The 13,866-nt window shown below is 43.3% G+C and overlaps 1 protein-coding gene across 1 annotated transcript; it reads right to left on the bottom strand.

Moving 5' to 3' along the window:
* Positions 1–687: 687 nt before the first annotated feature.
* Positions 688–12,918, bottom strand: slc5a11 (solute carrier family 5 member 11; the record flags this gene model as incomplete). The annotated part of the gene is made up of 15 exons (XM_084488654.1): positions 688–929; positions 4,547–4,724; positions 5,695–5,910; positions 6,169–6,337; positions 7,407–7,557; positions 7,822–7,929; positions 8,267–8,402; positions 8,815–9,020; positions 9,433–9,513; positions 9,913–10,018; positions 10,189–10,293; positions 10,448–10,507; positions 11,239–11,343; positions 12,083–12,154; positions 12,796–12,918. 15 exons carry the CDS (start codon positions 12,916–12,918, stop codon positions 688–690), a joined length of 2,058 nt encoding a protein of 685 aa, XP_084344780.1.
* Positions 12,919–13,866: the final 948 nt, after the last annotated feature.

Here is a 13,866-nt window from a genome sequence, read left to right as displayed (position 1 = left end):
AGTGGGTCAACATGTGTATATTAAAAATCATTATATTTATTATAGACAGTACATGCTACTAAAATGCAAGGCAAAACTTTTCATTTTGGTCGGGAGCAATGAAATACTTTACTTTTTTTTTTCATTTTTAAGAATGAATAAGTTGAAGTCGCAATGTCTATGTTTGAGCCCCTCCTATTTAGTAGGCGGGAAACTCTACCTGGTTGTGCAACTGTGTGGCGAGAGTGGGAGGGGTTTTGGGAGTGTCTATAGTACGGCTGTTTTTGTTTTTTAATATACCAGTTGTAGGATGACATTTATATTGAAATCACTGTTCAGCGTTGATTTCAGATATGTCCAGGTTATTTTTTGCCACAAGCTTGTTGAAATGTTACAGATTGCGACTTTAAAGCTAAAGATCAACAATTATTCACAGGAAACATGAAGCATTTCAAAATATAGATCTCAATAGAATTGGACACATTTACAGACACAGTGACTCCTAAAAATGTCAATCCGTCATTTTACATATAAAACCCTGTTAATAAATAACGACTGAAATTATTGAATGGCCACCCCCTTTAATAATAAATTAAACAAGGGAGGAGCAGAGAATTTCAACCACTCTCATACACTAATTAATGATAAACACCAGTGTTTATCAAAAAATTGGACCGGCCTTATGATTGGTTGTTCAGCGTCTTCTGTTCAGGCCCAGTAGCCAATGAAGAAGACGGTAACCGACATGCACACAATGAGGTTGAAGTTGACGGCGAGCTGCATTCGCGGCTCCTCCTGCAGGAGGCGAGCGGGGTCCTGGGAAAGAGGAGGAACCGAAGCGGGCGGGGCCGTCTCCCCCGGCCTCCTCCTCTCCATCCCACAAAGCCAGTAGAGGGCGGACGACAGCCGGGACTGAATCTGGACGCTGGTCACAGAGGAGGACACAGAGTCTGGATGGAGGAGGAGATAGAGGTTCAGAAAGAAAACAAGAGTACCTTATCAGTAATATGTTGTAGACCAGTGGTTCTCAAACGGTGGTACGCGTACCACTGGTGGTACGCGAGCGTTCTCTAGTGGTACGATTATTCCCCCCCCCCCCCCCCGTCAAAAATGGCCGTGCAGTGTTTCCCACACATAGGCCAATGTGTGGCGCTGTGCCACAGATTGAACAACGAGCGCCACAAATTGATTCCGCTTTTCTTATTTATTTTTACTTGAACGCGTTTTTTAAATGTAACTCCGCCAGCCCGTAATCGCGCCCCCGTAATGCTGCCAGTCCGACATGTTCCCATTCCGACAGTCCTGTGCGCGTATGCAAATTAGCCATGTGCGCCAAACAGAAGAAGGGCCCTATCTTGCGCCCGGCGCAATTTACTTTCTACACCGACGCATGTGTCGTTGCTAGTTTGCACCCGGCGCAAAGCTGATTTTCCCCCGCAGCAACCAGGCACCACTACACTTGCATGTTAAATATTATGATGTCAAAGATTATGCATACGTGTGAAACTGCATAGAAATAGCGTGTGGATTGTGGAAAAAAATTTTTTTCCATAGGGCTGCATGAATGAACATGAATGAAGTATAGTAAGCTATGCCATGCGTTAAAATAATAATAATAACAATAATACATTCGAGAAAGTATATTCCAGGCTTCCAAAACAAAATCTAGTTTTAGGGTAGCCTAAATGATTGGTTAAATGATTTGGGAAAGAACAGCTGATACAGCGGTAAATTGTAGGCCTACTTTTAAATCAATGCATCTGCAAACACCGTACAGCAAACACATATGTTCTTGACAAAGACATTGTGTACAAGCCCATTACTTTTAGGATTGATGAGTATTTGATCGTGAGAAAACATAGTTTTACCGCGAGTGAGTGTTTAAAATAATGAATGAATGCGGGTGATGTTTGGTGCGCGTGTGTGTGCACGCCCATCTGTCTAAACACACGCAAATTAAACACGTAAGTGTATGAGAAGGAAATCGAGTCAGTCGACCAGCGATAAGTAAAACATAGTTTTACCGCGAGTGAGTGTTTAAAATAATGAATGACTGCGGGTGATGCTTGGTGCGCGTGTGTGTGCACGCCCATCTGTCTAAACACACGCAAATTAAACACGTAGGCGTATGAGAAGGAAATCGAGTCAGTCGACCTGCGATAAGCAGCTGATTCTGAACGAACTCGTCTTCGAGATGGACGTGTTCTAACGCATTTTTAATCAATGAAATGTTAACACAACAGTAGGCTATATATCTGACCATTTAATTTTCGGGGAATTTTAGGGGAAGCCGAGCTTCCCTTGCAGTCGAGAAGTCGCCACTACGAAAGAATGCAATGTATCCAACTAGCGGGATCTAAACAAACTAAGCTCCAGCGAATTACTACAATGCAGAAATAGTGGAGAATGGCGAAACACAGCAACTCTAGCCTACTCTCAACCAAAATAAAACTAATCGCCGCCCGGTGCAGCAGTGTGAACTGCCCCGTTTTTAGAACGTCTCAGCCCGTCTCGTCGCAAGGAGTCGCAAGGAGTTGCGAGTTGCAAGCAGTTGCGTCGCGAATCTTTGGTCTGAACTGGGCTTTAGCATTATAAGCAGTGGCGGTTTTAGGCACGGGCGAAAAACGAGACACACGAGAAAGAAAATGATCCGCATTTTCTATTAACGATAATGCCCCCGTCAACAAATCCGCCACACATTGCTACCTGGGGTATTCCATCAACCAAGCTAAACCCAAAGCCAGGCTTATTTTGCTTAGCCTGGCTTCTTTCAGCTAGAGTTGCGTTCCATTAATGTGGCTTAAGGGAATCTCCGCTAAGTAACCATGGCAACTTATCCGACCAAACAACCATCAAGCTAAACATAAAGCCGGGCTTCTTTCAGCTGGAGTTGCGTTCCATGAACGTCACTTAAGGGAATCTCCGCTAAGTAACCATGGCAATTTATCCGACCAAACTAACCTGGGGGTATTCCATCAAGCAAGCTAAACCCAAAGCCGGGCTTATTCCGCTTAGCCGGGCTTCTTTCAGCTAGAGTTGCGTTCCATGAACGTCACTTAAGGGAAGTAGCCTAACCATGGCAATTTATCCGACCAAACTAACCTGGTCGGGAGCAGGTTAACTGTCAGGCTACTTGAGCGGTGTTTCAGAGAAATCCATCTGTCAGCAACAATTGTACCATCAGAAGGTTCCGCCAAGCCCAGTCCTCACAATTTTGTCATAAATGTAGCCTACATATATGAAGTACAAACAGCGTATATTTTCACTAAGGGTCTAAGATTAAATGACGCAAATGAAATAATTCAATGAATTGCTATCTATTATTACTGTGGCTATTTGTTCAACACATTTTTACACAAATCTATGTATTATCGCGTTATCAGTAATCAGCGGCTGGGTGAATGGTCTAGCTAGCACTTGCCCTGTGATAGGCCTACATGCGACCCGAGTTCTAATGTGTAGTATTCTTGACGTTGGCTTCATTTTGTAATTCCCTTTATTAATTTTATTAATTTGATTAATTCTCTAATTAAGAATATTCAAAGAAATGGAAAATAAATGGCATGAAAAGTTATTTGATTTCTCCTATATTACTATTACTTGCGTGGGGATAGAACCCCGGACGACCGGGTACAAGTCCGACACGTTAACTCGAGACTATCTCCCTGCTTTTAAATCCATGGTCAATATTAAATTAAAATATGTTACGCTTAATACTACTTATGCATTCAACAGATCGCCGATTTTTGTGCCAGGCAGCCTCCCTGTTTCTATTAATGCACGGTGTTCCCTTTTTGAGTTATTATATGCGTGTACTCCTCATAGACCTCCACAAGCAGCTTCTGTTCGCCGCTGGAAAAGATCCCGCTCGGTCCTTTTCGGACATTTGATCCATGATTCGACATTCACGGTTCTGGGCTGGTTACATATCTCGTGAACGCGCGTAATCCACGATAACGTGAGCCTGGTTTGAACTAACCTGAGCAATGCGCGGCTGAATTGCGTTGATGGAACGGCTTTAGCCTCAAGTGGAAGTTGGCGCTAGTTCTAACCAGGCTTAATCAACTAATCGCCGCTTTCATTAGCGACTTTGATGGAATACCCCCCACTATGCTATAACAAAACTCCTGGGAGAAGACGGCACAGCGCCTGGGACGGAAACCACAAACTGCAAGGGGCGGGGTTACGCCTTGTTTCCTGTTTTGTTACAGAGATATTCTACCAAAGAAAACTCTTTTGCGTGAGTGGAAAAAGCTTTCAGATGGGGATTTTATAAGTGTATTACTAGAGTGGCCTGTCTGTGTGCTCCTGTGTTGATTAGAAATGAAACAGACACTTTTTTACAGTTTATAAGTTCTGGACGAAGTTTGTTTCCAACAATTACTCACTTACAGATCCCTGCCTACAGCATTGTCATTGGTCGAAACAAATACGAAGCAAAATAAAGTGAAATGCCCCGTTCAACCAGATTTGTGCTCATCTGCCTTCATACTTAAGATATTAATCTAAATTCTGATTTGTGAGACAATCACAAAGAGTTTGCGGGACACAGAGAAGAGAGACCCACCGTTCCTCTCATGTCTCACTCCGTTGCCATGCCGAGGGTTACTCTCTACGGGCTGCTCCTCCCTGTGGTCCACCTCCATCTCCTCCCGTGTCTCCATACTCGCCTCCACCGTGAATACCTGCTCTCCCGGGGGCGTGTTCACCTGGTCGTACCTAGTGAACCAGGTGAGACGGCTCACCTGGCAAACAGAACAAAACAAACAGATACGATACACAATCCACTTAAAACAACTTAGGCAGAAAGATTCTTCCATTGTCTTATTACCTCCATTTAGACATCATGACAAAGAAAGAGAGCCATCAATGTTATGGGATGGGGTCAATGCTTAAAAGTCATTAACCTACCATTGTAAACACAAAATAGGGGTTACGAGTTCACAAGTCCTTTGTTACAGGTGCACAAATCCTATCCTGTGCATCACAACTTCAAAGAGTCATGCACAAACGAATTACGAATGCACAAATGTTGTGCACGTTCTCAGATTATGAAACATGGGTGTGCGAATGTGTTTTGCACCAACTGCGCTGCAATGATTGTAGCAAAAGTGTCAAGTGCATGACTCTTTGAAGTTGTGATGCACAGGATAGGATTTGTGCACCTGTAACAAAGGACTTGTGAACTCGTAGCCCCTATTTTGTGTTTACAATGGTAGAAAAAATATTTACGCCTTCAAATTTACTGTTACACATTTGTGACTTTAGTGTATGCATGCTCAAGACTTTTGCTACTATAATACCTTCATGTTGGGCTATGACTGATGATGTTTCACGAGAACGCAAGTACAGACAAGAACGCGAATTGAGAAACGGCTGTAGTCTTTTTTTTGTAATATCGAGTATTTGTCAGATGTGAGATTCAAAAAGGTTTGAAAATTAATTGTGCAATATAAACTCAAGAAAAGTGTGAACTTATATGGGGAGCGCAAAACAATTAGAATAAGCAAATGTTTGGCATACACACAATACAGTTTCAGTTGTTCATCGCCATTTTGTAAAGACCCATTTTTTCTTTATTTCAGTTTATTTCAGGGTATTAAGTTAGTTATTTTTCATTGTTTCGTTCCGTTCTTCGTTAACGACAATAAACTTAAGGAGTATAGTGATAGGTCACTAGACTGTCAGTGGTTGGGTCTGATTGGTGGCACTCACCTGTTCTGGGCGGGGCTTCTCTGTGGCTAGGCTGATGGAGACCACCAGCACCAGGGTAAGGAAGGAGAGCATGGTGGAGAAGTAGAGGTAGTGGACGTCCTTCACTACTGCCGGCCTGCTGTCCTCCTGGGAGCACAGAGGGCTGGGGTACACAAAGTCCAGCACCATGCGCACACAGCCCACCAGCAGGCCCAATGCCAGGCCCCAGAAAGCCCCCTGGGGAGGGAGGGAGGAAGGGAGGGAAGGAGGGATGGAGGGAGGAGAGAGATCTGGCACATTTGCCACATCTTTGCCCAAAATAGTTTCTGAGAGATGTATGTTCTTCACAAGAATAATCTGTCAGGTGTAAACCTCACGGCGAGTTTATAATGTGGTATCCTATTTTTAGCTAGCAACATTATTTCCCCCGTTTTCAAACCGAAACCACAATTAATAAACAAAGGCTGTAGTTTAACACCAGAACACACATACTACCTTCTCATTGGTCCTCTTCCAGAAGCAGCCCAGGATGAAGACAATGGCGACGGGGGGCTGCAGGTAGGTGCTGATGGACTGGATGTAGATGAAGAGCTGCCCACCCTGGCTGGCCTGCACCACCGGGATCCAGAGCACCGACAGCACCACCAGCACCAGCACAAACACCCTGACACACACACACACACACACACACACACACATACATGTACAGAGAGAGAGAGACACACACACACACACGCATGAATGCATACCGACACACATGCACACACCACAAACATATACACACACACACACATATTAAACCTGGTAGCAAGCCAGCATTTGTTGTTCGACTGCTCGTTATATTTACTTCAACACAGTTTATTGAACGTGGGGTGGTGTGTGTGTGTGTGTGTGTCTGTGGCTGTGTCTGTGTCTATGTTACCATTATCTGATTAGGGACTGTGGAAGATAAGCAGCATCTTATAAGAGGGCATTAGCAAATTAGCATGAACTCTGGGCCAATCCATCCAGTGCATCTTATTGGTACTGAGGGAGGAATCTGTGTCCCAACTAATAACACCAACACGTCTTAGCACGTTAGCTCTATCCCACCCAAGACAGGGAGTACATTTGGGAACCCTACTAAGGAGTTAATGTCTTGAGTTTCATTGTCATTACGACGAGTCACGACTACTATTTTTCGATAATTTAACCATAGTAACTCACAGTGACATGTTTTTAGTCGTCAGACATTGGGGTTCGAACCCAGAACATTTTGGCAGGGAGTCCAACACCCTGACCATGAAACGTATCATACCCATATAATAAGTTGTCTAAGCTGTCCTCCACCACTGCTTCAGTGTCCCTACAAGCAGGGAATTGTGTGTGTGTGTGTGTGTGTGTGTGTGTGTGTGTGTGCGTGTGTGCGTGTTTGTATTTACCTGCCCATAATCTCAGATCCAGCAGTCCTTTTATGTTATAGCAGAACTTCTGGGGGAGACGGCACAGAGCCTGGGCCAGAAGGGGATTTTAATAGGTGTTTCTACCATGGTCTATAAAGTGGTCTTAAAGTTTCCTAACAGTTTTTTTTTACTGTTTAGTATTGCTGTCTGATTTTCTGTTAATAGTCTATTACGCACTTACAGATATCTGCCTGCAGCCCCCTGATTGGTTCAAAACATATATAAAGTGAAACAAGTTGAATGACCCCCAGACATTAGGTAGAAATCTGATGTCTGGTCTGCGAGACTCACCTGCCCACAATCATGAGCTCCCACTCAGAGGCGCGGGGCCGCGAGTAGCGCCACAGGTCCATGGTGAAAATGGTACTGGAGCTGTTGAAGATGGACGTCAACGAGGACATGAGAGCCGCGATCATCACAGCCATCATCAGCCCCCGCAGGCCTGCCAGGGAGCACGCACATACTCACACCCATTAACATACACACAAGGTCAAACATATACACGCACTCGTTCACACGTAAAACATAGGTACCTACATACAGTACAGACATGCATGCACACATACACACACAGAAACAAACACACAAATACAATATAAGTACATCAATAGACACACAATCGAGACATAGCGAGAGAGCGGGAGAGAGACAGAGATAGAGATAGAGACACAGAGAGAGTCGATAGCGCTAGCAGCAGTTCTCTCACCAGAGGGCAGGAGGTCCATGACCAGCTTGGGGTATGCTATGTCTGAGCATCCCACTGGGTTCCCACACACCTGAGTGCACACCTCAGGGTCTCCGCACGCCACCTCATCTGCACACAGCAACCACAGTCACACACCTTTACAATCATCCCAAACCAACACATCCACACACCGTTTGTTAACAGACCTTAACTTAACCTGCCATCTGTCTCTCATAACCTTTAGGACACAGAGCTTTCCAGTACACACAGTATGGATGTACCCATACTCTGTACACAATAATGAGGATAGGGTACAAAAGGTGTAAAATAAATAAAATAAATGTCTGAACAGACATTATGCAATGGCGAAAGTAAATGCATGCTGTATACATATTTACAGTATCCTACAGTACATACAGTATCATACAGTGTCATTGCTGAGTGCCAGGGTGTGTTAATACAGTACCAGGGTACAGGATCCTGCTGATCATGCCAGGCAGCAGCATGATGAAGAAGGGGAGGATTTTCAGGTAGGCTGCCAGCAGGGAGCCTCCCTTAGCATGGCTCAGGTTTTTAGCAGCCAAGGAACGCTGAACAATCACCTGCACACAAGAAGACCTTACTCAGGGTGCAACTTTGTCTACATTGAAGCATACAGCTCAGCCATTCATGAAACAGCAAATCAACTCAACTCAAACCCAAATCATTAAATATTATATATACAATTATATAAAACATGAATAATGTCCGTTGCCCATAATCCATCCTTTTCACTATTTACTATTCAGTAGATCATCAAGACTTCATTCAATGCCACTCTGAATTCAGATGCATTGTCATACACAAAACTGAAAGAAAGTGCTGCATTCAATACAATTCTACATATATTTTTAGTAAAACAAATACTCAAGTTTATCACAGGAAAAAGGGAGACATGATCTAAATTCAACAACCTAGCTGTTCCCGGTATAGAACGAACAGCGTAGACCATGACTGTTTCTGTTGTCCGCTTACCTGATCAGAGCACCAGTACCACATGGAGGGGACGGACATGCCGATGAAGATGCCTGGCCAGGGCAGGTCAGAGGTCAACGGGTCCCTGAACAGGTGAAAGGCATCATCGCGCGGGAGACCACAGGTAGAGTTGGCGACCCTGACGGAGGGGATGGCGTCAGAGTAGCCCTGCAGAAGCGCGTCCCATCCACCCACCTTGGCAAAACCTGGAGGAAGAGGAGGAGGAAGAGGAGGAGGAAGAGGAGGAGAACAGGGAAGTCAGGAAGCAACAATGGCTGGAAGTCAAGTCAAGTCGATTTTATAAGCAAGCTTAACTAGCCTAAATCAAGATGTGAAAATGCATTTCCTGCAAAGTCCTCTTTTTCTAAATTACAATTTTACTATTTACTACATATTACCACGTTTAAAAGAAAAATAACTTCACACAAAAATCCAAACAAATCGACTTTTTGACTACTGCAAAGGGAGGGGAGCGCTGCTTCCATGGTTAGGAGCGTATAGGTGTCCAAATGGACAGCCATATAACGGTATAGCGAGAAAAAAATGTTTTAAAATCATTCAATTATTCAAGATTATTAGTAGGTTAAAGAGTTCAATTTGCATCTACTTTTGACTTACTGAAAACCATGAGGGCCAAAGCCCCGGCCAGCATGATGCATGTCTGGACAGCATCAGTGTAGATTACGGCAGCCAGACCACCTTGGAGGACAGAGACACACAGACACACAAATACACGGATGCATTATGTGCAGACATAGTTCAGTAAATTTCCAATCCACTATAGGAACGCAAAGGAATTCCTTACAATATCAAGGAAGATGATACACAGATATAGCGCAATAGACAGGTGGATAGCGCACATTATCCATAGAGAGAGATAGATAAATAGACAGTGGTTAAATCCAGAAAGAGAGAGATATTGCTGTTTAACTATTTAGTAATTTAACATTTAAAATGTGTAAAATGTTTAGTGACTTGTAGTGATGAACCTTTCTTGTGGGTCAAACACCCTGACCACTAGCCTGCTGTCCTGTCCTGCCCCTGAGAGAGATGGAGAAGAGAAAGAAAGGTAGAGAGAGCAAGAGAGTGGGATGTTACCTGCTATAGTGTAGATAGCAGTGATGCACAGCAGCACCCCCACAGCTAAGTAGAGGTTCCACTGCAGTGCCCTCTGGATGAACACTGCCCCGGCATACATATCCACCTGAACACACACACACACACACACACACACACACACACACACACACACACACACACACACACACACACACACACAAACAGACACACACGCACACAAATGATCATGTATTTCCAGTTATAATAGCAGACATCTTCTTGATTCTTTGAAAATGAGTTCAGAAATCTTCTTACTGATATCTTAGTGAAGATATAAATGAATAAGTATAAGATGGATATGAATAACTGTATTCTCTTGCCACCATATCTCTTCTGCAGATATTCTGGCATGGTTGTCACCTTGGGAGGAATAGGGTCAAATGATTAATGTTGATTAATATTATGAATAATATAAGAGGATACATATTGAAAGTGCATATGTGGCTGTCTCTAGGCTGTGTGTGGGTGTGTTCAGCTGTACTGTATATTTGTGTGTGATGTGCTTATATCTTACCCCGGAGGAGATATATATGGGTAGAAAGAGCCATCCCAGCAGCAACACCATCAGCATGCCCTGTCATAGACACAACAAAAACTATACCATGGAAACAACAACGACAACTATAAACATAGCCCTGCCCTGCCATGGAAACAACTACTATCAACATACCCCTGCCCTGTCACGAAAACAACAACAAAAACAACAACAACCATTAACATACCCCATAACAACATCCATCAACATACCCCATGCCTTCCCATAGAACAACAACAAAAACAACAGAAAGAACCATCAACATACCCCATAACGTGACATGGAAACAACAAACACAACAACCATCAACATACCCTGATAGAAAAACAGCAACAAAGACAACAACCATAAAGAAACCCCATACCCTGACATGAAAACAACTTTAACTAGAACAGAAAATAGAACCATAAATGTACCCGTAACCTGCCATAGAAACAACAACAGAAACCACCATAAATATACCCCATACCCTGCCAGGTCATTGTGTTGCGTGAACGTTGGACCATAATCAGCCCTTAAAGGTCCCATGACAAAACTTCCCCTTATGACGTGTCCACCTAGATGTGTGCTGGATAGATCAGTCTACCAGCCTACCCAGTTGACTGTAGCAAACGTTGCTCATCTATCCATCACACATCTAGGTGGACACGCCCACCTGTGATGTCATAAGGGGAAGATTTTCAAAAGGGCTTGTAACGGCTAATCACACCACACCTGGTGGCATGTCATGGGACCTTTAAGAGCTCCTTCTGTGAGAGAGCCCTGCTTACGTTCCACTCGTACGCGATGGCAGCAATGCCAGCCGCGGCCCCAGAGCCGGCTAGCCCTATGAAGTGGCCACTGCCGACGTTGCTAGCGAACAGAGATGCACCGACCTGGAAAATATTACAAATAAAGGTCATTCATCTATGTATTTGATTTATTTTTTTAATTTTATGTTGTCGTGTTGACAGCGATAAATTGCCATTTTCTTCGAAAAAAAAACAAGGTAATTGAGCCCTTTAAAGGTCCCATGACATGCCACCAGAGGGGTATTCCATCATGCAAATAAAATAATAAAATGAATTGCTATCTATTGTTATGATGGATATTTTCTCAATATCGTGAACCAGCAGTTGGGTGAGTGGTATAGCGCTGATGCTGTGGTGCGGGCGGCCCGATTTATTATATTTTTTGTAGCGTATTTTTGTAATTCCCTTTATGTCAGAGAAAGTAGTTAACAATTTACTTTTAACAACTGATTTTATATAATAAATAAGTCTTACAATTTCCCCTAGAACCCAAATATAACTTGCAAAACCCCATAGTAAAATTAATGTTAATATTAATGTTACTGATAGTGAAGTCTTTGTCACAATGACAAAGACACTGCTGCATGGGAAATTGTCATCCACATAAATTCCATTCAGGTAAGTTTCTCGGCAGGCAGCCGAGACCACTTCTGGTGGCATGTCATGGGACCTTTAATCCATTTGTGAGTACTATTTAGTTGCATATGACAAAAACATGGGACCCTTTGCCCAGGTTCCCATGCTGTTCCAGAGGGGTGCTCATGTACTAATATAGCTTGTTAAACCCACATGAATAATGGATGAACAAATGCAATAGACTTACAGGCCACCATGTCATGTTCTTCCCTGCGAGGAAGTACCCATCCACTGTACTGCGTTTGGTCCTCCACATGGACTGCAGATAACAAAGAAACAGGTCTGAATCAAACTACAATAACATTGGTAACACTTTTCATTACAGTGTCCTTGTTACAGTGCAATTACAAATGTGATAAGCAATGTAAGGACCTGTGAAAGCATGAACTTCATATGCTACGGGACAGCCTGTTACCATAGAGTCATCTCTTCGATATGAGATGGAAAGCAATTTGAGATAGCCCTACTAATAAGTCTCCATTACGCCACCGGTTCCATGCGGTTCGTTAATGTTATTACATATTTTAGCTTGTCTAATGTCAGACTTTAAACTAACAATATATTGTTACATAAAGTCTGACTTGTGAGACTGCTTCATACTAATACAATTTGTGATACCACGCAAGATAACTTTAATTAAAGCCCTGTCCTAATACCTCCCCTAACCCTATATTTTTGCCCTAACCCTATATTTTGCACATTCTCGTGTAGGGGTAGGGTGTCCCATTAGTGTAGGGAGCAAGGGGGAGTGCTATTTAGCCCTTATAATCAACCCTCAAAACCTAGTGAGGTCTGATGCAGGCTTAAAATGAAGTGAAAGATTTACTGTTGAGGGCACTCCAAACCAAGTGGAAGTTTTAAGGGGGGAGAAATGGGACAGGGCCTATATACCATACTTACCCAAAGTCCTACGGCCATCACCAACACAAAGTAGAGCACCAGTACCACTATGTCTACCGTCTCCAGGGTGGCTTGGTCTCCTGGCAATGGGGGTGCCATGCTGGTCCAAAACGTCTTCTCCATCTGGTAAAAGGTAAAAAGTGACATCCAGGTATTGTGAATAGGATTGTGGAGTACAAATCTAAACAGAAGCCATTATCTTGGACTTGAATGAAAACATTACAATACATCATTGATAGCATACACTCCACACACACATGGGACGCTAATGGAAGAATAAAACGACATGGGTAATAAACAACTAACATTCATCAAACTAAATGTGAATTCATAACCGAAACCAATCATTGACATACATTCAGACTCAAGAACAATGAGAACCAACCTACCGGAAGCACTCTGGATTTCAACGTGTGTCCTGGTGATGTTCTTGTGTGTCCTGGTGATCCTCGTATAAATCCTAGTGTTTGTCACGGTGGCCATCAGAGGGTACTCACCTCAGACTGATTCAAGTCTATCATATGACCAGAGCATGTTGCGCACGACCGCCCCCCACACAAACAATGTCCACCTTTAACCGTAGGGTTGTCGTGCCCTTCTAAAGGGTGAGCGCCAGCCGGCTCAAGGAGCAAACTCCACTCCTGTCTTGCTAGATAACGTGACACTATCTGGTTGAAATGTAGGAGACTCATTAACATGTGTTGAAGATGAAAAGTAATATTGGTTAACTCAAGCGAGGATGGTGACATCAATGCTGTGTTGGCCCTTTTACGAACCTGACTAAAACAATGCGGTGACGTTGTGTACTGAATAACATACCCGTTTAGAGATCTGTCAAACATCCATCATGTTGGGTTCTGTGCGCATTCATCCACATTTTGTTGTACCTACTATATGTTGCTGATTGTTGATGAATACGTGCAAAGTAATGCCAGCAGAAAAGTCCAGACAAGCTCCGGCCTCAGGTGTCGAAGAAATTTCAACATGCAAACAAACAATCAATACCAAACAGTAATGCAGACAACAAGTTTAATTCATTGCCCTTTGCATGTTGTTACATGTAGTCACCTT

The sequence above is a fragment of the Micromesistius poutassou genome (assembly GCF_964030765.1).
Source record: "Micromesistius poutassou genome assembly, chromosome: 1".
Classification (NCBI taxonomy): domain Eukaryota; kingdom Metazoa; phylum Chordata; class Actinopteri; order Gadiformes; family Gadidae; genus Micromesistius; species Micromesistius poutassou.
The sequence above is the reverse complement of the archived record's forward strand: the minus strand, read 5'-3'. Positions and strand labels throughout refer to the sequence as shown.